The sequence below is a fragment of the Equus quagga genome, chromosome 8 (assembly GCF_021613505.1).
Source record: "Equus quagga isolate Etosha38 chromosome 8, UCLA_HA_Equagga_1.0, whole genome shotgun sequence".
Taxonomy (NCBI): domain Eukaryota; kingdom Metazoa; phylum Chordata; class Mammalia; order Perissodactyla; family Equidae; genus Equus; species Equus quagga.
Window position 1 is genome coordinate 129,961,995 of NC_060274.1, and position 25,796 is coordinate 129,987,790.

A 25,796-nucleotide genomic window follows, 5' to 3' on the forward strand; every position below is an offset into this window, starting at 1 on the left:
TGCTCTTTTTTCCCCCTCTGGCTTCTCTCACTTAATACTAATTATTTTGAAAGTTGTCCATGTTGTTGAGTTTATCAATAATCATTCTCTTTTATTGTTGAGTAGAGTTGCATTTATGGGTATTTTACAATTTGTTCGTCTGTTTGCTTGTTGATGGACATTTGGGTTCTTTCCAGTTTTTGGCTTTTACCCATAGTGTGGGTATGAACATTTGTTTGCAAACCTTTACGTGGACTTATGTTTCCTTTTCTCTTGGGTTGTTACGTAGGAGTGGAATGGTTGGGTCACATGTTAGGGGTATGTTTAGCTGTTTAAGAAACTGTCCAACTGTTTTATTAAGTGGTTGTATCACTTTACGTTCCTGTCAACAGAGACGAAGAGTTGGTTGCTCAACATCTTTGACAGCACTTGGTATGGTCAGTCTTTTACATTTTAGCCCTTCTCATGGATGTGTTCTGGTGTATCATTGTGGTTTTAATGTGCATTTCCCTAATGACTAGTGTAATGATCTAGAGAATTTTGTCACACGTACATGTTCTTTGGTGAAGTCTCTACTTAAATATTTTACACTTTAAAAAAATGAGTTATTGTTGAATTTTGAGAGTTCTTTATACTCTCCACATGTAAGTCCTTTATTAGATAAATACTTTGCAAAGACTTTTTCCTAGTCTGGCTTGTCTTCATTTTTTGATTAATGATGATTTTGGAGATTAGAAGTTTGAAATTTTGATGAAGTCCGGATTATCATTTTGTTATTTTATTGATTGTGCTTTTGCTATCACAATAAGAAATCCTTGCCTAACCCAGGGTCCACAAAGATTTTCTTCTGTTTTTGCAAGGTATGAATCCAGGTTCAGTTTTTTTCCCCTCTTGCTTTCATTTTCCTTTTTTTTCTTTTTTTGCATATGGCTGTGCAGTTGTTCAGCACCATTTGTTGAAAAGTGTGTCATTCATGTCTTTGTAAAATATCAGTTTTCCATATATGTATGGGTGTATTTCTTGATAGGCTATTCTATTCCATTGATCTGTTTGTCTGTCTTTATGCCAGTACTACAGTTTTTTTTTTCCTGCTTTATCTCCCCAAATCCCCCCAGTACATAGCTGTATATCTCAGTTGCAGGTCCCTCCAGTTGTGGCATGTGGGACACCACGCCAACGTGGCCTGATGACCGGTGCCATGTCCACGCCCAGGATCCGAACCAGCGAAATCCTGGGCCATCACAGCGGAGCGTGCGAACTTAGCCACTTGGCCACGGGGCCGGCCCCTACAGTTTTTATTATTATAGCTTTCTAATAATTCTTAAAATTAGATAACGTTAGCTCTCCAGTGTGCTCGTTTTTCAGAGTTGTTTTGGTTATTCTAGGTCCTTTGCCTTTTAATATGAATTTTAGAATCATGTTTTCAATTTCTACAAAAAAGTTGCTGGGATTTTGATTGGGATCGCATTGAATATATTTCAACAGTATTGAGTCTTGACTCATGAGCAAGGTATTTCACTTCATTTATTTAGATATTTAGTTTCTCAGCAGTATTTCATACTTCTTAATGTACAAGTCTTCCATATCTTATCATATTTATCCCTAGTATCTTATATTTTTTATTCTACTGCAGAGATTAATTCAGTTTCCAGTTGCTTATTACTTGTACATAGAAAAGCTATTGATTTTTTATATTGATTTTATATTTTGCAAGCTTCCTCACTTACTAGTTTTAGTACCATTTTTTTGTAGATTCCATTTGATTTTCTGCATAGCTGATCATGTTTGCTGTGAATAAAGACAATTTCACTTCTTCCTTGTCAATCTGAATTTGTTTTGTTTCTTTTTCTTCTCTGGTGACATTGGGCAGAACTTCCAGTGCACTGCTGAATTGAAGTGGTAGGAGTGGCAGTCCCCATCTTATTCCTGATTCTAGGTGAAAGCATTCAGTCTTGGCCTTTACGTGTGATGTTTTGCTGTAGGGTGGTTTTTTTTTTTTTTGAGGAAGAGTAGCCCTGAGCTAACTGCTGCCAATCCTCCTCTTTTTGCTGAGGAAGGCTGGTCCTCAGCTAACGTCTGTGTCCATCATCTTCTGTTTTATATGTGGGATGCCTACCACAGCATGGCTTTGCCAAGTGGTGCCATGTCTGCACCCAGGATCCGAGCCGGCAAACCCCAGGCCGCTTAAGCAGAATGTGCGCACTTAACTGCTGCGCCACCAGGCCGGCCCCCATGCTGTAGGTTTTTTATAGATGCCCTTTAATCAGGTTAAGGAAATTTCCTTCTAGTCTTAGTTTGGTGAGAGTTTTTATAAGGAATGATGTTGGGTTTTGACTAATGCTTCTTCTACTTTTAGTGAGGCGAAAATTCGCTTTTCCATTTTTAGTTTAGTAATATATGTTACATTGACTTTTTAAAAAACATTGATTATTGAGTGTTAAATGAATCCTTCATTCCTGGGGTAAACCCATGTGGTCATGATGTGTATTATCCTTTTAATGTATTACTGAATTGTATTTGCTAATTTTTAAGAAAGAACTTTTTCATGTATGTTCATGAGGGATAGTGATCTAACTTTTCTTTGTTTTAATATCTTTGTCTCATTTTATACTGGCCTCATAGAATGGGTTTGAAAGTGTTTTTCTAGTTTCTATTTCATTTATCTCTGCTATAATCTTTATTATTCATTTCCTTTTGCTATCTTTTTGTTTGATTTGCTCTTCTGTTTCTACTTCCTTAAGATTTAAAGTAAGACTGTTGATTTGACATCGTTCTTCTTTGTTAGTGTAGGCATTTACAGCCATAAATCTTCCTCCAAGTACTGCTTTTGCTGCATCCCGTAAACTTTGTTATGTTGTATTTTTGTGTTCATTTGTCTCAGTATTTTCTTATTTCTCTACTTTTCTTTGACCTCTTGGTTTGATGAAGTGTGTTTTGTTCCATTTCCATGTATTTGTAACTTTTCCACTTTTCCTTCTTTTATTCATTTCTAGTTTTATTATATTTTAGAGACTATGCTTTATATGATTTTGACCTTTTAAAACTTATTAAGAATTGTTTTATGGCCTAACATACATCCCAGAGAATGTTCCATGTGCACCTGACAAGAATGTATATTCTGCTGTTGAATTGAGTGTCTGTATTTGTCTGTTAGGTCTAGGAACCAGTATAATCTCATCCTAACTTGGTTACATCTGCGAAGACCCTATTTCTAAATAAGGTCAAATTCAGAGTGGGGGAATGGGAAGATAGGACTTCACTGTGTCTTTTTGGGGCACACAATTCAATCAGCTACGGAGAGTCAGCAAGCACCAAATTCCTTCTGTTTTTGTTTATCTCTCAATATCTTTATTTCACCTTATTTTGTTATAGTTTTGATGAGATACAGAATTTTTTTTGAGCATTTTGTAAATGCCTCTGACTGCCTTTGTTTCCGATGAGAATCAGGTGTTGATGTTTTGCAGTTGGTTCCCTTGTGATGAGTTGTTCTTCTCTTGCTATTGTTAAGGTATTCTCCTTGTCTCTGAAACATTTTGACTGTGATTTGTGTGTGTGTGTATCTCTGTTTATTCTGCCTTGCGTTTGTTGGATGTATAGATATAGGTTAGTATTTACCAATAAGTTTGGGAAGTTTTTAGCTGTTATTTCTTCAGGTATTGTTTCCTACTGCTTTCTCTCCTTCTAGTACTCTTATTGCACATGTATTGGTGTGCTTAATTGTGTCTCACATTTCTCTGAAGCTATGTTCATTTTTTTCTTTCTGTTCTTTGGATTGGATAACCTCTATTGCTCTGTTTTCAAATTTACGAATTCTCTCAGTTGAAATCTTCTGTTGAGCCCCTTTAGTGAATTTTTCATTTCAGTTATTTTGCAACTCCAGAATTTTTTGTTTCTTTTTATAATTTATGTTTATGTTATCTATTTGATGTGACCTTGTCATCAGACCTTTCTTAAGTTCTTTATCATGGTTTCATTTAGTTCTTTGAACATATTTATAATGGCCAGTTCATCTTTTTCTGTTAAATCTGACATCTGGTCCTCTCACAGGTGGTTTCTGTTACCTGCTTTTTTTCTGATGGGTTATGGGTTATACTTTCCTATTTCTTTGTATGTCTTGTAATTTCTGGTTGGGTAATATATAATGTGTCAACGCAGGGTGCTGGTCTCCCTAGTTCCCTACCCCTAGGCTTATTATTATTTGCTTGTTTGCTTGTTGGTGACTGACTAGGTTGTTTAAGTGAAGTCTGTTCTCATCCCCCACCCCACTCTGGGCAATGGGAAGCCTCTCATGTCTCTCCTCAGGGGCCAGAGCCTCTGTGATGCCGAACGGACCCTGGGATTGTGGTGGTTTATCAAGGCTCTCTCTGACTCTGTCCAGCCACACTTCTGACAGTGCCCTGGGACATAATTTGCTTTACAGACTGATCCAGTCAAATTCAGGCCCCATTGATTGGATGGTGTCTGAGGTCAGAATTTGAGATCTGTTCTAACTAGAGTTAGGGCCATTCCCGCCTGTCTCCCCATTTCTCTTTGGCACACCAGGCAGCCTACGGTTCAGTTTTTTTCTCCAGTGACTTTTGTCATTCTCCTTCCTATGATCTCTCTCCAAAATCCACACTGTTTTTGAGAGCAGCCTTTGACTGGAAGTCTTTTGCACTCTGTTCCAAATGAAGTCACTTCCTCTGAGAGAGTTTTGGAGCTTTCTGCTGTTCTATTGCATGCTTTTCCCCCTTGGGCAAACTCTCAGAGCCACAGCTCTTGTGCTCTGGGTGGGGACAGTGGTGTACTTGTCTCTGAGTAACACTCGCTTTAGGAGCTGAGTGCCTGGGTGGCTGGAGTGGGGGCAGTTAACCCAAGGTCTCCTTGGCTTACCTCTCTCAGTGTGAAACCCCACCCTACGAGATGGGACAGGAGCAGTCTGGGCCCCAGTAGTATCTGTCCCATAAGTGGGGCCTGAATGGAAGAAGGGAGCCCCCCACCTCTCACTTGTATTTAGAGCTTACCCTCATCGCTGGGCAGGTGGCACAGGGTGAGGAGTGCAGAGGTCTGTGTTCTTGGCTGCACTGGTCTGGAATGGAGTCAGTGTCCCTCTGAGCTGGGAGCCGGGAGGAAGGTACAAGTTCTGATTCAAAAACCATGGATTCTTGCAGCTGTTGTTAGCAAATTTGAGTAGATTTCTTGAATAAGTGTTTTTCATTTAATGATTGCCTTTAGAATCAGTTCTGGAGACTTTAAATAGTCATTTTATTAAAAGTAATTTTCATAGGGAGTAGGTAGGTTGATGGAGCTCTTCATGCTGTCAGGCTGGAAGTAGAACTTCTCAAGGATACTAATTCTTTTTTTCTCCCCCCATGCTTTTTCTCCCCAAATCCCCCCAGTGCATAGTTGTATGTTTTAGTTGTGGGTCCTTCTAGTTATGGCATGTGGGACACCGCCTCAGTGTGGCCTGATGCGCGGTGCCATGTCTGCACCCATGATCCAAACCAGCGAAACCCTGGGCTGCCGAAGCGGAGTACGTGAACTTAACCACTCGGCCATGGGGCTGCCCCCACTAATTCTTTAATATCTTTCATTCTCAAGTTTTTTTTAAAGCACCTACTCTGTTTGGTGTAGTGTGTGGTAAGAATTGATATATTACCTTTTTAGAACTTTATTGGTTAGTGTCTAGCCCCAGGGTGGAAAAATTCCTTACCCTCTGGCTCCCCTAGGTAGACTCTCTGGAGAGGTATCTATTTGTCTGCTGTCACTTCTCAAGCCTCTTTGCTTCCGTGTATATCTAAGATGAAAAACTTTAATTCCATTCTCTGATTTTTCCTAATAATTAAAGTAAATTAAAAAAATGAGACATGAGATGTGATGTGTGTGCAAAATATACACATAGTATGGGAAAAATGTAAAATACCTTATTGTTTTCTGTAGTGATGACCTGCTATGATGATATTTTGGATATACTGGGTTAAATAAAATATGTTGTTAAAATTTCATCTATTAAAGTTCCACCTGTTTCTTTTTTACTTTTTTAAATGTGGCTACTAGAAAATTTAAAAATATATATGTGGCTTATGTTATATATCTGTTCAGCAATTCTCTATCCCTACTTCTTTTAAATAGGGTCTTTGTTTTCCGTGATTAATTTGGAAAAATGTAAAGATTAAGAAAAGTATTATAAAAATCTCTTTAACTTTTAGCAAATCAGCAATTTTTTCCTTTTATATAGTTGTAAAAATATATACTCAAAAACCATTTGATAAACAAAATATTTTACTAAAATTTATGATTTTTACAAAACTTCTATTAGTGATTTTCATGCCTAATAGAGTTCAATAAATTGATTTTCTTTCAGTAGCTTTGTACTTTAAAAATTTTTAGTTATTAAAAATGGCTAAAGCATTTGTAATAGTTTTATATGGAACTTTTATATTTTAAAATGTCATGTCAGCAATCCTTAAAAGAAACATGTTGTTTCAGCGTTTGAATATCTGTATGTGTCTGTTTTAATTTAGTAAGACTGACTTTCATGGCCTCTGCCTTACAGATGACGACTTCGACCAGTTTGATAAGCCTGGTGCAGAGCGGTCCTGGAGAAGAAGAGCTGCAGACGAGGACTGGGACAGGTCTGGAAACCCCTGGTTACGTGTCAGGGTTCACATTTTATCTCATTCCACCACTTGGCTATGCAGAGATCTTTATGGCAGTGTGTTGGCTACCTGATGCTGTTTCCGACTGGGCCTTTCCCTGCTAGTCTAAAGTGAGGGCAAGGGTGGATGCGCCAGGTACAAGGCTTTCTGGGCTCCTCTCCCAATCCTGTATTGTCTCCAGGGCTGCCAGCAGAACACTGGTCATCGTGATAATATTGACTTGGTGGACACCCAGAGCTATTTTTGTAGTAGTTGTATGCCAGAGTTCCTTTTGCTCCACACCCTACCCAGTATTTGGCCAGACTTTTAAAGTTTTTGCCATTTTAATATATGTAAAATGGTATCTCATCATAATTTAAATGTGTGTTTCTCTGATTACTAGTGAAGATGAAAATATCTGTTTAGGAATACACACACACACACACACACACTCACACTCACACTAACAGTATAAAAAGAGTCCACAAGTCCACAGTAATGATAGATGCCAAGTCAGTGTAGTGATGACTTCTGGCGAGGAGCTCTAGTAGAGGTTAGAGGGATATGTACTGAGAGAAGTACATAGGGGGCTTAGTCTGGGTGGTGTTCTCAAATGATGATTGTTCTGGTCACATTTCTTACTACCTCAAATAATGTGTTGAAAATGTAAAAATGACCTTGGAGTTGAGGTCAGAAAGTTTAATGGTAGAGATAAATACATCTGAATAAAGAACAACGATGGTATATTGCTTTAAAAATCCCTGACTGCCATCTGAAAACTGTGCTGTCCCAGAAGTTTTACAGAATAACCTACGTCAAAAACTTCGTAGTTCTTGTAGCCTACATCAGGTCGATTACTCTTGAGTGACTCTTGGGCAGTCTGTAAAAAAATTCCTTAGAGCTTAGAACAAAGCCTCCTGTAAAAGAAATGGTCCTATTGGAAAGCAATGATAACTAGTTTTGTTTAAAAGACTATGATGGGGAGCTGAATGAAATATAAAGTATATTTTAATAGTTTTCTCATCATTTGGATTTTCTCTTCTGCTGGTTGTCTGTTCATATCTATGTCTCTTTTTGGCTGTTTGTCTTTTCTTTATTGATTTTAGGGATTCTTTAGACTTTCTGAAATTTATTTTTTGTGCTTGGAGCTATCTCTGCCGTCTGGTATGTGTTCCCTTTAACAATAGATTTTTATAAATAATTTAGTCAAACTTATCTTTTCCTGTATGGTTTTTATTTATTAAAATATGAAAAAAATGTATTTGGAAATCATTTTTAGACTTATAGGAAAGTTGCAAGAATAACAGAAATTCTTACATGCTTCTTCTCTCAGACTCACAGTTGCTTTTTGTCGTATTCCTTTTATCATTCTCTCACTATTACACACACACACACACACACACACATACATAAAATTTTTCTTTCGTGCACCATTTGACAATAGTTTGCAGGTATCATGACAATTTAATTCTAAATGCTTCACTGTGTATTTTTTATTATGTATCCCAAGAACAGGAACATTCATTTACATAATCACTGTATAATTTCCAAAATCAGAAGTTTAACAAACATGTAATTCTATTTTTTAATCTACAGTGGTCATTCAGGTTTTGTCAATTGTCCCAATAATGTCCTTTATAACCAAAAATGAGTTTCTTATTTTCTGGTTCAAGATTCAGTTCAGGGTCATACATGGCATTTTCCCCTCTCTTTATCTCTTCATCTGGAAGAGTTCTGTAGCCTCTGTCGTTTATGCCTTTGACATTTTTGAAGAGGCCAGGCCGTTTATTTTGTAGACTCACCCTCTGTATGAGTTTGCTGCCGTCTCCTGAGGGCAGGATTCAGGTCGTGCTTTTGGGAGGAGTGCTCTTTGCTGATGTTATGGCCTTCCTGAGGGCATCATTTCAGGAGGCCCCTGATGTTGGTCAGGGTGCTTTCTGCTTTTCCTCCTTGAGAAATTCTTCCCTACCCTTTATTCTGATGTGTCCTGTGTGTTCCTGTACAAGTTTTAAAGTGTCTTTTGGTTTCTTTTACAGTTAGATGTATAATCTGCTTGAAATTGATTAGAGTGATTTTTAACTTATTGACATTTCAAGGGTATGTGAAAATAGAATAGTACAGTGCATCCAGTGTACCATTGTTCAGCTTCAGCAATTATCAGTATATAGCCAATCTTTTTTGTTTATGATATCTGCAGCCTTCCTCAAATCACAGGCATAATTTCACCTGAAAATATTGTAGATTGTATCTCTCTGAAAAATAAAGGATTTACAAGTGTAGCCACAATGGAGTTATCTCTAAAAAAAATCCCTCATATTAATGTCTTGTTAGTGTCCCCATTTCCCCCTGATTGTCTCATAGATCTGTTAGTATATCTCTCACACACACGGTGTGTGGAGACGTGTCTGGGTGCTCTCTTATAGTTTGAATCAGAGTCCAGATAAGATCCATATATTGTAATTGATTGGTGTGTCTTTTGAGTCTTCTTTCATCTATAGGTTCTCCCCACATCTTTTTTTAGTTCTCTGCAATTATTGTTGAAAAACGAGGTGGTTTGTCTTGTAGAATTTCAGCTTTTGCTGATTGCATCCTCTGGAGTTTTTTTAGTGTGTTCCTTCATCTCTTGCATTTTCTGTAAATTAATAGCTAGGTCTAGAGGTTGAGCAGATCCAGGTTTGAATGGAGTGGGAGTAGGGGGCCCTGACAGTGTCTTAGGTGGGAGTCCGTACCTCCAGCAGGAGCTACGAGATGTCTGGTTTTCTTCTTTTTGTGGTGTTATCAGCTTTTGACTGATCTAAGTGGTGATATTCTGATTCTGTCCTTCCTGTTTTTTCTGTCAGCTGTGAGTCTTGTATAAACTACTTCGTTCTTCTGAGGTACAGAATAAGTGCTTGATTCTTTACTTTCATCTACCAGTTTTCAAAATAATGGGTCAGTTCCTTAGCATCCTCCAGAGGGGAGTTTTGTTTTTGAATCATTTTCATCTCATAGATTTAAATACTGCGTGTATTTTTTAACCCATTGTAGTTACTATTCTTATTAATGTTTGCATTGCCCCAATATTTATTCAGTAGGGATTTTATTCATGACATTAGTTGACTTTCTGCTGGGATGAATTGGGTTTTGTTTATGGTGTGAGAAAGGGTTCTAGTTTTTCTTGTGCTTTCTGGTGTGAATAGTACTCGTCCCAGTGTTGTTTATGAACAGATTCCTCCTTTCTTCTCTCCTCTTCACTGCATGTTGGCATATGACGATTCTGTATCATGTGTATTTCTTTATTTGATATTTTTAAAGCAAAAAACCATCCTCTTTTGTGTATTGGATAATAGAGGGAGAAATTTGAAAATTAAGGAGAAGAGCGAGTCAGAAATGGTTATGCACAGCTCTTGCTGCCATGTTACATTAGTGGTTTATTTGGAAGAACATGATGTCATTGCTGAACCAACACCTGAAGTTTTTAAGTTTTTTGAAAGATGTGCATGTATCAGCCTATATCCAGGCAGGAAAGAGACAGCATACTCACAAGGTTTTAAGTGGAAGTCGTCTGAGGACAGGCTGTTTCCAGGGCAGGGTTAACGCAGTAGTAAGAGTTGGTGAGGCTTCCAGGGAGTAGCAGAGGCCTGAAGGGAAACAGTGGTGTCCTAGAGCCCAGTGAGAGCTGCAGTGGTGGGAACTGGGGGGGCCGCAGCTGTGCAGGTATGAGGGATGGGCAATCTCTTGTGCTTGCTTTGTGACATTCTCTTGGGGCATCCCATGGGCTGAGCCCATCCAGAAGCAAAGGCCAGGAGAGCTGGTGGGAGCCTTTCCCAGAGACACTAGAGACGCTTTCCAGGGCACGAGCCAGCTGAGGCTGGAGGGCGTGGCTTGGAGTGGGAAGGCACCCAGAGATGATGGACTCAAGTGTGGTCTTCCTTGTCACTTATATATCTGATTTTGCAAAGCTACAGCCATGTGGCTGACTACAAAATACTTGTTTCCTGAAAAAGCCTTTCAGTATACTTAAAGAGCTGATTGTCCCTAATCTTTGATAAGAAATACCTGCCAAAGAGGTTTTTCTTACTTAAATAGTGATTTCTTACTTAAATGGTGAAATCTTTAGGGAGTTCTGCAGTTGAATGCAGGAAACCTCTTTATCAGTGTGGTGTTTCTTTCATTTCCTAACACAGTTACCGTTATTGTCAGGGAGTCTTCATACTCATCCCTTTGAAAGGACTCAATGTGAGCCAGTCACTTCCATTAATTCAGTGTTGTTTTTGGTGATGGTGTAATTTTAGTAGTGTTTTCTGTTTTGTAAATTTCTTCTCTTTTGTGTACGTCTTTTGTAAGGATCCAACTTTATGGTGACAATAGAGAATCGTGTGTTTAGTTTTTGTGGAGTGTGTGCATAGTAGTCCGGATTTGGACTCTGGAACCAGACCAGCTCAGTCGCGTACTGGTTTTGCTGCTTCCTAGCTGGGTGACCTCAGGCCAATTATTTAACATCTCAGTGTCTTGTTTTCACATTTAAAAAATGGAGCATGATATAAGTATTTACCAGATAGGGTTCTTAGGGCAATGAAAAAGCTAATATATGAAAAACCCTTAGAATGTTTCCTGGCACGTAGTATACTGACTGGATGTTTGTGATTCCCTGAGCTTTAATTTATGCTAGTTGTAGTCATAGGGACTTAATCTGTCTGTCTTCCATCCTGCTTTCTTCTTCTGTGCTGTTGCCTTGGTTAGTCATGGAAACTGCTATTCTCCATCTCTGTACACTCCACTCATTTATAACTGATAGAGTTTTCAGTTATCTTCTTTTAAAAAATGTTTTTGTGTAGAAAAAATAGTCATTAAAGACTGATTTTTTTTATTGAGCTCGTCATAGTTTACATCATTGTGAAATTTCAGTTGTACATTGTTTCTTGTCTGTCCCCACAGAAGTGCTCCCCTTCACCCCCATGCCAATCCCCCAACACCCCTTCCCCTGGTAACCACTGAACTATTTTCTTTGTGCATGTGTTTGTTCATATTCCACATATGAGTGAAATCATCTGGTGTTTGTCTTTCTCAGTCTGGCTTATTTTACTTAGCATAATTCCCTCCAGGTCCATCCATGTTATTGCAAATGGGATGAATTTGTCTTCTTTTTTCTGGCTGAGTAGTATTCCATTGTATATATATACCACATCTTTATCCAGTCATCGGTGATGGGCACTTGGATTGTTTCCATGTCTTGGCTATTGTGAATAGTGCTGCAACGAACATAGGGGTGCATACGTTACTTTGGATTGTTGCTTTCAAGTTGTTTGGATAGATACCCAGTGATGGGATAGCTGGGTCATATGGTATTTCTGTTTTTAGTTTTTTGAGAAATCTCCATACTGTTTTCCATAGTGGCTGCACCAGTTTGCATTCCCACCAGCAGTGTATGGGGGTTCTGTTTTCTCCACAACCTCTCCAACATTTGTTATTTTTAGTCTTAGTGATTATAGCCATTTTACCAGGTGTAAAGTGGTATCTTAGTGTAGTTTTGATTTGCATTTCTCTGACGATTAGTGATGTTGAACATCTTTTCATGTGTTTATTGGCCATCTGTGTATCTTCTTTGGAAAAATGTCTGTTCATATCCTCTGCCCATTTTATGATCGGGCTGTTTGCTTTTTGTTGTTCAGTTGTGTGAGTTCCTTATATATTTTGGAGATTAACCCCTTGTCTGGTACATGATTTGCAGATATTTTCTCCCAATTAGGGGGTGTGTCTTCTTGTTTTGATTCTAGTTTTTTTTGCCTTGCAGAAGCTCTTTAGTCTGATGAACTCCCACTTGTTTATTTTTCTTTTGTTTCCCTCGTCTGAGAAGACGTATGGTATTCGAAAAGATCTTTTTAAGTTTGGTGTCAAAGAGTACTACGTATATTATCTTCCAGGAGTTTTATGGTTTCAGGACTTATCTTCAAGTATTTGATCCATTTTGAGTTTATTTTTGTGTGTGGCGTGAGATAATGGTCTACTTCCATTATTTTGCATGTGGCTGTCCAGTTTTCCCAACACCATTTATCAAAGAGACTATCTTTTCTCCATTGTATATTCTTGGCACCTTTGTTGAAGATTAGCTGTCTGTAAATGTGTGGTTTTATTTCTGGGCTTTCAGTTCTGTTGCATTGATGCTTTCTCTGCATCTGTTGAGATGGTCATGTGGTTTTTGTTCGTCATTTTCTTAATGTGATGTATCACATTGATTGATTTGTGGATGTTGAACCATGCCTGTGTCCCTGGTATAAATCTCACTTGATCATGATGCATGATCTTTTTGATGTATTGCTGTATTCAGGTTGCCAGTATTTTGTTGAGGATTTTTGCGTCTATCTACATCAGCAGTATTGGCCTGTAGTTTGCCTTTTTTGTGTTGTCCTTGTCAGGCTTTGGTATCAGAGTGATGCTGGCCTTGTAGAATGTGTCAGCAAGTGCTACATCTTCCCTAATTTTTTGGAATAGCTTGAGAAGGATAGGTATTAAGTCCTCTCTGAAAGTTTGGTAGAATTCCCCAGGGAACTCGTCTGGTCCTGGGCTTTTATTCTTTGGGATGCTTTTGGTTACTGTTTCAATCTCTTTCCTTGTGATTGGTCTATTCAGATTATCTACTTCTTCTTGATTCAGCTTTGGGAGGCTGTAAGAGTGTAAGAATTTATCCATTTCCTCTAGATTGTCCATTTTGTTAGCATATAGTGTTTCGTAGTATTCTCTTATAGTCCGTTGTATTTCTGTGGTATCTGTTGTTATTTCCCCTCTTTCATTTCTAATTTTATTTATCTGAGCTTTCTCTTTTTTTTCTTTGTAACTCTGGCTGGAGGTTTGTCAGTTTTATCTATCTTCTCAAAAACCAACTCTTTGTTTCATTGCTCCTTTCTACTGCCATTTTTGTTTCAATAGCATTTATTTCTGCTCTGATTTTTATTATTTCTCTCCTTCTGCTGACTTTGGACTTTGTTCTTTTTCTAATTCAGTTAGGTGTAGTTTGAGATTGCTTATTTGGAATTTTTCTTGTTTGTTAGGGTAAGCCTTTTGCTGCATCCCATGTGACTTGGTATGGTATGTTTTCATTTTCATTTGTCTCCAGATATTTTTTGATTTCTCCTTTAATTTCGTCAACGATCCATTGGTTGTTCAATATCCTGTTGTTTAGTCTCCACATCTTTGTCCCTTTCTCAGCTTTTTTCTTTTAATTAATTTCTAGCTTTATAGCATTGTGATTAGAAAAGATGTTTGTTAGTATTTCAATCTTCTTAAATTTATTGAGGCTTACCTTATTTCTCACCATATGGTCTATCCTTGAGAATGTTCCATGCACACTTGAGAAGAATGTGTATTCTGCTGTTTTTGGATGGAGTGTTCTATACATGTCTCTCAAGTCCAACTGGTCTAGCTTTTCATTTAATTCCACTGTTTCCTTGTTGATCTATCCATTGATGTGAGTGTTGAGGTCCCCTACTATTATTGTGTTATTAATATCTTCTTTTAGGTTTGTTAATAGTTGCTTCATGTACTTTGGTGCTCCTGTGTTGGGTGCATAGATACTTATAAGTGATATGTCTTCTTGCTGGAGTGTCCCTTTAATCATTTCATACAGCCCCTCTTTGTCTCTCTTTACCTGTCTTATCCTGAAGTTTACTTTGTCTGATATAAGTATCCCAACACCTGCTTTCTTTTCTTTGCCCTTAGCTTTGAGTATTGTCTTCCATCCCTTCACTCTGAGTCTGTGTTTGTGCTTGGAGCTGAGATGTGTTTCCTGGAGGCAGCATATTGTTGGGTCTTGTTCTTTAGTCCATCTCGCCACTGTGTCTTTTTATTGGAGAGTTCAGTCCATTTGTGTTTCGGGTGATTGTCGACACATGAGGACTTAATGCTCCCGTTTTATCACTCGTTTACCGCTTCTCCTGTGTTTCCTTTGTTTCTCGTCCTGTGTATTTTGGTCTGTCACTTGAGTTATGTAGTTTTTTATGTTGTATTTCTTTGTTTTCTACTTATTTATTATTTGTGTCTCTGTTCTGCTTTTTTGTTTAGTGGTTACCATGATGTTTATATTCAAAATCTCGTAGATAAGATAGTCTATTTTCTGATGGCCTCTTATTTCCTTAGACTAAACCAATTCAGTCCTTTTTCTCTTTCCCTCCTAAGTTGTTTTTCTCACATCTTATTCCATCTTGTCTTGTGAGTTTGTGGTTAAAATGACAAGATTATCTTTGTTTTTAATGTTTTCTTCCCCTTTATCTTTAATGCTATTCCTGAATATTTACTGACCTGTTCTGATGTATAGCTACAATTTTCCAATTTTGTCTACCTATTTATTTCCTTACTCTATGCTTTGTAGTCCCTTTCTCCCTTTTCTTTTTCCAGGTATGAGGGCCTTCCTGAGGATTTTTTGTGGGGGGTGGTCTCATGGCTACAAACTCCCTTACCTGTTGTTTATCTGGGGAAGTTTTTATTTCTCCATCATATCTGCAGGATATTTTCACTGTATAGAGGACTCTTGATTGAAAGTTTTTGTCCTTCCAAGATTTGAATATGTCATTCCAGTCTCTCCTAGTCTCTAAGGTTTCTGCAGAGAAATCTGCTGAAAGCCTGACAGGTGTTCCTTTGTAAGTTATTTTCTTCTGCCTTGCTGCCCTTAGTATCTTTTCTTTGTCATTCACTTTTGCCTTGTGGTAGGTCTTTTTACATTGACATATTTAGGAGCTCTGGTAGCCTCTTCTACGTGGATTTCCATCCCCTTCCCTAGCTTTGGGAAGTTCTCTGCTCTTATTTCTTTGAACAAGCTTTCTGCTCCATTCTTCTTTTCTTCTTCTTCTTGAATACCTATAATTCTTATGTTCCATTTCCTGATTGAGTCAGCTAATTCTCAGAGACTTTCTTCCTTTCTTTTTAGTCTTAGTCCTCTCTCCTCCTCTATCTGGAGCATTTCGACTTGTCCTCAGTTATGCTGATTCGCTCCTCTACGATGTCCGCTCGAGCGTTCAGGGAATCCATATTTTGTTTTATCTCTTCCATTGTGTCTTTCATCTCAAATATTTCTGATTGATTCTTCTTTATAGTTTCAATCTCTTTTGTGATGTAGCTCCTGAACTCGTTGAATTGTTTCTCTACATTCTCTTTTAATTCCTTGAGTTTTTGATGATAGCTATTTTGAATTCTCTGTCATTTAGATTACATATTTCTCTTTCCTCAGGACCGATTTCTGGGTACTTGTCATTTTCTTTCTGGTCTGGAGATTTAATATAATTTTCGATACTGCTAGAGGCCGTGGCTCTGTTTATGTGCATTGTGGTATTATTTGGTTACAGTTACCACCTGTTGCCACTGGGTGGGGTCAAGAGCCATGTATTCTGAGCCCTCTGTGATCTGCCAAGATCGCAGGTGCTGCAGCCGGTGCTGGGTGGGTGGAGGGGAGGGGCGCTTTCTTCTGTGTGCTCTTGGGGTTTTCTCACTCTATGCTTGCTATCTGGTTTCCTGGGGTGGCTTGATGAGGTCACCCCTGCATTAGCTTTCACCTCGCTAGGGGCTTTCTCCCAGGCTACGAAGGCTTTGGGGATTGTTGATGTTCCTGCGAATGAACGTCCCTTCCCTCTGTTACTTCCCTCTCGGAGCCTGCCCATGGTCCCAGATCCCAGTCTTTTGTGGAAGGGGTGAAGTTTTACCACGTTCCACCTTCTCTGAGGGGGGCTCCAGCCTCTCCCCCCACTGTCATATGGCTGTGTGGGTCTCTCAGACATCTTGTGGCTTGTGTTTGGATGTCCTCTGTTGGAGAATGAATGTCTTTTTCATTGTATGGTGGAGGGGAGAGATTACTGGGAAAGCTCACTCTGCTTTGATGCTGACGTCACTCCAAAGACTGATTTCTCGTTTCCATATACTTCTCTTGTCAGCACAAGGTACAAGTGTTTTCAAGAGTTTTGTTTATATAATTACCAACACCTGTTCATATTATGGTTTTAAGGGTTCTTCTCAATTAGTGTTCCCTGGGCAAATGGGATTACCTTCCATTTTCAGTTATTTAGAGTGATGCTCTAGAGAGGGGCTTGTCTTCAAAAGGGTGCTTGTACTTTTTGGTCATCTGGAATCAAATTCTCAAATGCTGTGATTGTGAGTATTGTGACTGGATCATGTTTTTTTCCTCACCCATTGAGGACGATTGAACAGTGAAGAGACAGAAATTGTATCTGAAAGATGATTAGATGGTTTGTGATTGAAAATGTTGGAAGAAACTAAGTGTTATTCTCTAATAACTATCTTACTCTTGTTGATCTGTGAAAGATTTTTTTTCCCCGTGGGCTAAGTTCTTGTCTTGGATGTGTCATTGCTGTGTGACTTTGGGCAGAATATTTAATCTCTTATCCTTATTTTCTGTATCTATAAAATGAGTTTATACGATTTATGCTGGATAACTTAAAATAACAAAAAAGGTGTTCAGTGCATGAATGAAATGATTTGTTGTTTCTAGTTCTCAAGGATATTATATAGAAACACACATTTCTGTTACAACTTCATGTCTGCATTTCTGGATATCCTGGTATTCTGCAAAATAGCATGCTAAAAGCAAACATGGTTTTTGGGTAAATTAGTGTTTAAAACCTTTGGAACCTAGAAATTTATGACCAGAGACCTGATAAAGATTAACAGTCCTAATAAGAATGTTGGTGCAGTTAAACTCCATTGGCATTTGTACCTAGAGTTAAAGTCTAGCTATGTTTCTTCCTTCTAGATGTTGGTCCTTAATGACATTTGCTTTTGAGAGATTGATTTCCCCAGAACTAAGAACATAATTCAACAATCAAAAAATAATCATAAATATATACAGTGAGAAAGATCTTCAGCTTTTTCATCTGCTAAGGGTTTCAATTTTAATTGTGAGAAACCTACTCCTGATCACCTCATAACATAAAATGAAAACATAACATAAAACGTAAAATCACTTCAAAACATAAACATGCTAATGAAAAATTGTAGATGACTGATGTGACTTCCATGTTATAGAAAGATAATTCCCCTGGTTATTAAGAGTCACAGTGTGTCCTTCTCAGCATTGATTTTTCAACTTTTAATTTCTTCAGCTTTTGGAGTTTGATGAGTGTCAGATGTTCTCTCACTGGTTTTGGTTTTTTATTTTCCTAATTAGTGATAGTGTGCATCTTTTCTGATTTCATCATAGGTTTTTAAAGGTAGGAGAAAGCGTTGATATTACTTATTGTAGTTTTGTCTTTTACCGATTACTTAAGATCTCATTTTGAGGTAAAAAAGTAAGATGTAGAAGTCTGGTGAGGACCACTTCTTCTAACAAAGCCTCCATACTTAATGTTTGGTATTTTTCCCTTAAGGAAGTTTCCCACACTTAATGTTTGGTAATGTTTAATGCCATGTGTTTTCTGTATATTTACATTATGTTTTCATTATTAATAAAGACAAAGGAAATTATTGCGACTTAACCTGAAAGTACCCTAAAGTCCTGGGTAGATTTCCCAGTGATGTACAAACTTTCTAGTGTAGTAGGAATCGTGCATTGATCTGTGTCTGTTTCTCCCCAGTGAACTTGAAGATGACTTACTTGGAGAAGATTTGCTGTCTGGCAAAAAGGTAGGAAATAGAGGTCTTCTTGAAACTAAATGGTAATTGTTTAGTTGTGCTTAAAACATAAGCACACATTTTATGCATGGGATGCATTTCTGGAAAGTTGGGTATAGATTAAAATTTTGTGAATTGAATTATTTTTTAAATGCACAAAGAGCTGACTGTTTAATCTATTGGTACATTCTCCGATAACTTGTAACTCGAGCAGTAAATCCTTTGATGCACGTATTTTGGTTCCCAAGGTCTTCAAGGCACTCCAGCCTATACTGAGTTTGTGAAAGCAGTATCATAAAGCTAAAACTTGCCCTGAAGGAACTTAATGTTTTGCATAATGGATCTGGAATTCACTTTTTGGGAGTATTCAGAGATAAGCTTAAAGATAGGAATACTCAAGTATAACAAATATTCAGATAATTAAAAGTTTAAGACTTAATGTGTATATATAATATACATATGTATCATTCTACCAATATATTTTGAACATTATAATATAAACAAACATTAAAAATAGAAATTAAAAGCCAAATATTAAAGTGAAACACGTGTTCCTTGTTTTGTTTGGTGAATTATTTATTGGTTCACTGGTTTTTGACAAATACTTAAAAGTTTAACTAAAAAACTCAAGGAAGCAACCTCTTGTTGACTGAGATTTGGCTTTCATTGAATGGTTAATTTTTAAAGATTTCCTGTGGGGTGTTTTTTAAAAATAAATTTGTGGGAGTTGTTTTTTTGGGTCCAGAGCCCATGCTTTTTTTTGGTGAGGAAGATTGGCCCTGAGCTAACATTGCCAATCTTCCTCCTTTTTTCCTCCCCAAAGCCCCAGTACATAGTTGTATATCCCAGTTGCACGTCATTCTAGTTCTTCTCTGTGGGACGCTGCCACAGCATGGCCTGATGAGTGGTGTTAGGTCTGCACCCGGGATCCACACCAGCAAACCATGGGCCACTGAGGCAAAGTGAGTGAACTTAACCACTCGGCCACGGGCTGGCCCTTCCTGTGGTTTTATTTAATGAATTAGGCAGCTGAACTTAAGTTCTCCTGTGGCAGGCCTGGCTTGGCCCTGTTAATGGATGACAGATTAAGGGGGCACCCGAATGGAGCTTCTTTGGGCTCTGTTAAGCAGTCTGTTTTCCTCCAGACCCTCCTTCCTTCCTCAGGTGAACTAACTACGTGGTCTGTGTTGTTTATTTTTGTCTTCTTATAATGTCAGTCATTAGGTGGAGTCCTTTGGGACTAATAAGCACTACTAATAAGATTGATATTTTTTGGCGTATATCAAAAATACTGTAATGAAGAGAATACAGACAAGTTTGAGAAACCTGTTTTTATAAGCTGTAGAATGCCAGGAAAAGACTGCTTGTTTGTTTCATCTTTAATTAGAAAATCAAGTCTTTTTTTCCATCTGTATTTTTTTTCCCGGTAGGGGTGTGTGTGTGGGCTTTGATTGTCTTTTGGAGGAGGGATGCTAACTTACATATATGATAGAATAATTTTAATAGGAGAGGAAAGGGTGAGGTTCCCCCCACCCCCCTTAAATCGCAGATACTGGTATGTATTTAACTTAACAAAACCTGGAGCTCTAGAAATCTGACCAGCTGACGGAATCACGAGGCTACCTCTGCTTCCTGATGTGGTTTGTGCACAGGCCTGTCAAGCATAGGAGTGAGGACCTGAGCTAGTCCTGTTTATTGTCGTGTGTCCTCTGTGTTGGACAAATGAAGCTTTATTTTAGTCCCTTACCATTCTTATTTGGAGATCCGGTTATCTAAAATCTGCTTCTTTCTGAAATTTTATTTTTTTCTTTTTGTTTAAAAAGACTTTAGATTTTGGATACCAACAGTTAAATTTAGTCAAATCTTAAGGACACCATTCTTTTTTGTGTATGATAAAAAATTGTTGTAGGACACTGCCAAAGGACCCTTCCCTTTTTCCTTTTTTGTTAGAATAAATATGATTGTTATGCTTGCTGATTCTATGCTTATTTGACTCTGCATCTAAAAACTAGTCTGGTATGCCATATGTGGAATCTCTCAATTGTCAACTTGCTGAATGCAAATGTTTTAATAACATAAGGTTACAAACAATCCAGTCAACATAATTTTGTACTTTTGTAACAAGTCTTTTTATAGAAGTGACATACATTAATTAGATTTCTTATTTCAATTAGAATCAGTCGGATTTATCAGATGAAGAGCTAAATGATGATCTTTTACAGAGTGATAATGAAGATGAAGAAAATTTCAGGTACTCAATATTAGCTCATTAAAAATATTCTTTATTTAAATTGATAGTAACTAATTTATAATTATAATGGGATATAATTGATAATGTGTTATATCTTTAACATATTATATTCTAAACAGGATATTAATATAACTTTGATATGAAAGCCATATATGTCTTTATAAATAGATCAACTGTTTAAAATCACTGTTGATCTTGGCATTTAATAACCTCTGAGTTCTGATGAGTGCAGGGTATGAAAGCTCGGAACACACATGTACTGCTTTTTTAAAGAATTCTTTTATTTGTATGGAGGGCAGTGGCCCCAGACTCAATACTGTTGGTTGCATTTTGATGTTGCTGCTTTTGTTTTCATTTCAGATAATTTTTATTTATACATATCTGCTTACTGAATTGCCATTTTGGAAATTCCTTTAGACTGTACTTAGACTCTAGTTGACAATCTGAACAAAACTGTTTGGGCTGCCGTAACAGAGTACCATAAGCTGGGTGTCTTATAAACAGCAGAAATTTATTTCTCAGAGTTCTGGAGTCTGGGAAGTCCAAGGTTAGGGTGCCAGCACGGTTGGGTTCTAGTGAGGACCTACTTTTTGGTTCATAGATGGTGCTTTGTCACTGTGACCTCACGTGGTGGAAGGAGTGAGGGAGCTCTCTGGGTCCGTTTTATATGGCACTAAGCCCATTCATGAGGCTCCACCCTCATGACCTAAGCACCTCCCAAAGGGCCCACCTCCAGCTACCATCATATTAGGCGTTAAGACTCAACCTGTGAATTTAGGGGGGGACATAAATATTTAGTCCATGACAATAATGAATATCTTTCTGTTGTTGACATTAGTATGCTCTGTTAGAAGAAGGGGAAAAGGTATTTAGTGTACTCTGGTGGGTAGAATAAGGTTTTCAATTTTATGAGGAAACATTTATTGTGAAAATATAGAGAGACGTTTCTTGGTTATAAATGTAGTTAACAAATATATGCCATTTATTATTGAGCTATAGATTTGTAACAGGTTTTGTAAAATAAAGTAATTTTTATGGGTAAAAATACGGTTTTAAGTTAATTTATTCTACCAGTTATTTAAGTTTCCCAATTCCATTCTTTGGCATCATTATTATGTTTTAATCTTTTGAATTAGTTAAGTTGCCCTTGAAATATCCCTTTGGAGTCTTTTAGCCATGTAATGTCAAGTCTGTATGGCATATTCAGTTTTTTTGTTAGGATTGGATACTTAATATGTGTGAACTTAGATTTATCTGCAAAATCTTGCTTTTTAAGTGTTTTCTTGCATCTTACTGTTTGGCATTTACTGTTGTGATTTAGTAGGTGGGATGTGATTTTTTTTTTTTTTTTTGCAGTTTTAAAAGCCTCTGTGTTATTTTACTCAAATTATGAATTAATCTTTTTGAAATTTGTGACTGGTATAAATTTTATTTGAACATTGAAATGTTTTTTCACATGGATTTTTAATATGTTGATTTTTAACACGTTGATTTTTAAAATAGGAGTTTATAATTTGCATCATAAAGTTAAAAAAGAAAAGAATTATTCTTAAAATTCCATCTATGATTTTCTGTTTATAGAGTAGTACTCCTGCTTTTACTTTGAAATCTTTTGCGCCATCCTTTTCATTCTGAAAGTCAGAATGAAATGGAATCTATCTGCTTTCAGTCCTGGACTTTCACCGCTCAGACCTGTTTCCTTCCCCATCTGGTTGATCTGATTGTTTTGGTGAAATAATCTGTGCTGATGACAGTGGGGACGCTGTATGCATTAGAAGTCTGATGCTGGCTCAGTATCGCACACTGAGCTCTGTTTTCAGTCATTGTTGGAGTCACTGTGCATTTATCAGTTACTAGAGTAACCTTTCACTGGTTGTGGTTTAAGTTTTTCTAACAGTCAATTTATGTGATGATTTAGTTTTGAGCTTCGCTCTAATTGGGTGCCTTTCTTTGTATTTTTGTCCTTTGTAGTTCTCAGGGTGTCACAATTAGTCTGAATACCACATCTGGCATGGTCACATCATTTGAACTGTCTGACAACACTAATGACCAATCTGGAGAACAGGAATCTGAGTATGAACAAGGAGAAGATGAACTGGTTTATCACAAATCCGATGGATCTGAATTGTATGCTCACGAGTACCCGGAAGAAGGACAGTATGAAGGCCACGATGCTGAGCTGACAGAAGACCACATTGAGTATGTGGAAGAGCCAGAGGAGGAGCAGCTGTACAATGACGAAGTGTTAGACATCGAGATCAATGAGCCTTTAGATGAATTCACAGTGAGTCTTTCTCCTTTGTATGGCCAAAGATAACATGGCTGCCTGGACATAGGTTTCTAGACTGATTTGAAATCTATTTACCTCCCTTGGGAGGGAGGGAAATTAGACCTTATTATCACTGTCTGCCAGTTTCTTTATCTGAGCTATGACAAAGTTTGTGTTGACAGCTTGTTTGGCCGGAGGTAATGCTCCTTTGTCACTCTGGAAGGCTGCACAGAATCGTGACCTTGAGGATTGCACCCTAAGGAAGAAAACAGCTTTGTGTGCTGGAGATACACTGTCAATTGTTAGAAGTACTTAATGCAGAGCTTTTATCCAGGCTTTAGACAAGATCTGATAAAGTCCTTCTAAGGTGAAAAGATTATTGACCTGCTAAAGACATCTTTAAGGTGCTAATATTCCAAAGTGATTGATGTCCTGTTCATTCGTTCTTTTTTGTAACTGAGAACTGTCTAAACATGAATAAAGAGATTGGAGGTTAGTTTAGGAAATGTCACAGGTAATTTGTTATCTGTAATCAGGAAGCAAAGATTGTGCAGATTTTTATTTCACAAAGATGATTTTGATAGGTAGCTTTTTTTTTTTAAAGTTGAACTGTCAAAAACGGACTATTGAAAGACTGCTCATCTGTCTTAATGATTCATCATTAAAGGAGATTTCTTTTTAAAAGAAGCGCCTTATGACATTTATTTGGGAAGGACGTGACTTCCATAGTTGCAGTAGAATCTTAGGGTTTTCAGGATCCTGGGGTTCCACTGAGGGGCACTATCACTGGGGCTGCTGGGGGGAGTGGAGGCAGGTAAAGGTAGGGTCGTAACTCTGCCATGGTATCTCTGTTTCCATTCAGAGTATGCTGCATTTGAGAAAAAAGTTCGAAAGTTACTGAATGTTCGTCATTGTCCTATATCTATATCTCTCTGTATCTGTGTGAGTACTTTTGAAAGGGATTGTTTATGTGGAACCTTAGAATATCTAGTTCCAGTCATGATTGTGTTTATGTGTCTCAATAGTTATTTTTAAGATTTGATTTTTTTTTTGAATGCTTTCTCTTCAGTAGATATAGTAATGAAAAATGTTTGTAGTTAGAGAGAATCATGTAAAATGCATCATGGGTACTTGTTTTTTCGACAACTCTTTAGTGGTTTGTTTTGGTAATAAATCTTTCACTAGTGTGGACAGGTGCTCTCTGGTTTACTGATGTGTTTGTATACTATCCTAAAGGAGCAGTGTAACTTAAAATGCCTCTTAAAAATGGAGCCAGGATCAACAAATGTTAGCTCCGGGTGAATCTTCCTCGGGAAAAAAATTGAGCCAAGATCTTTTAAAAATCTGCCTAGTTACTCCCTAGTTAGAGCATTTTCTTATTTCTCCTACTCATCAGTAAAATGAGATGGTTGGTTAATCATATCTGGGTCCGTTTCACTTGTAAATTCAACAGTTCAACAGATCTTTATTGATGTTCAAGCACTGGGGACACAGCTGTGCTAAAACACGAAGCGTGAAGCATGGCCCCTGCCTTCTGTGCACTTGGAATTGAGTGGAACAGCGCACAGTGTGGAAGGTGCTCTAGTGCACACGGCTGCATGGGAGGTCCCTCTCACTGTAGCCTTCTCGCAGAGTTTGTTGTAAGGAGAATTTCTAGTAAATGAGGACTTTCCATCTCATGTATTCCACTGTCAAACTTGAGGTTACATTTAGGCACCTGGTTGTGTAAAATCCAACTTTATCCAACATCTTGTGATCTAAGATTCAGGTATTGAAAAGGAAAATAATGTGACAATTCATTATACTCACAGTACTTTTCCACATTAAAGTGAATTAATTTCTTGAAGAATTAATAAAAAATCTTAAAGTAGGAAAATTTATGTAGAAGTTCTGAAAGTGTCCTGATATCTTTTCACAGAGAGTTGTAAACTTTAAGGTGAGGCGAAGTTTGTCTTTCTTTGAGTAATATCAGCTCATCTCAATACATCTAGCTTTAAAGCCACAGTCCTCCTTTTCTTTTTTCCCTAATTCTTTAAGATTATTGGTTTCTTTATAGTTGCCACAGTGGTAGAATCTGGCATTCTCTCTTCTTTGGATGGGAAGAGGTAAATGGACTTAGACTGTGAAGTTCTCCTCTCGAGGTCTGCGGTGGAGACCACTCATCGTCGTCTTAGGCTTTCACTGGTGCACACATTTGTTGTTCGTTATGAGACTAACGAACACCAGTCGATTGCGTCCCTTTGTGTGCCAGTGATCTCTTAGTTTATTAAACGGTTTATTTAACTGTGGTTCATGTCCTAGTTAGGCTTTGTTAACTCATACTCTCAAGCTGGAATTGAACTCTGGGAAATGCTGGTCAAGAGCACATTCTGTCTGTTGAAGCCCAGTCTTAAAATCACATGGGGGGATTTTGTGCATAATTGGAAGTGGAATCATAAAACCACAGAATTTTACAAATTGGAAGGGACACTTTTACATGTGAACAAGCTGAGGTCCACAGTAAAAAGTTGGTAGGACCAGCTCTGGTGCTCTTTCCTGTTCTACTCAAAAGTAAGTAATCCTTAAGTTTGTGCATTTTATTCGTCCTGTTCTAGAGAGTGAATTGGGATTTGATTTAAAAACTTGTACTCTTGTTTTAGGAAGGGATGCATATCACTTATTATTCAACAAAATATTAGAAAATTAATTGTTGGGTGATTTATACTTTTAAGCACAATCAATTTATTTAGGGCCTTTAAAATTAAGATAGATTGAAATTTCATAAAACATTGTTTTGTAAAAACAATTTTGGATTGATAATTTATGTAAAAGGTAGATTTTTGTTTCCCAGTGAGAAACCAGTGGTGTAGACTATACTCCATTGTATATTAGCTACAAATTTTGATTAGCATCATCTGGCCTTATTTGAAATCTGACTGTTCTGCTATCAGTGAATCATGAGTAGCGATAGTTGCTCTTTTTGATAGGATGCTAGTAATTTTTTTTAGAAAGTAAAATGCAGTATGTTCAGATAGTCATGAGAGACAGTTGTGGGAACTGGTGGTTTGTCACCTTAAATACAGTAGTTTTTCTTTGGGGGTTGTGACGAGAC

The 25,796-nt window shown here is 37.6% G+C and overlaps 1 protein-coding gene across 6 annotated transcripts in view; it reads left to right on the top strand.

The window, feature by feature from the left end:
* Window positions 1-25,796, top strand: part of RBM33 (RNA binding motif protein 33) — a 133,498-nt gene that overhangs the window by 16,147 nt on the left and 91,555 nt on the right. For all 6 annotated transcript variants that reach the window (XR_006889910.1, XM_046670613.1, XM_046670614.1 and 3 more), the window contains exons 2-5: window positions 6,515-6,593; window positions 18,149-18,197; window positions 20,360-20,436; window positions 22,408-22,720. Coding sequence is in view for 5 of the 6 variants with exons in the window: in XM_046670613.1 (XP_046526569.1) it covers window positions 6,515-6,593; window positions 18,149-18,197; window positions 20,360-20,436; window positions 22,408-22,720 (518 nt within the window). In the remaining variant the exon portion in view is untranslated. The remainder of the gene's footprint in view (window positions 1-6,514; window positions 6,594-18,148; window positions 18,198-20,359; window positions 20,437-22,407; window positions 22,721-25,796) is intronic.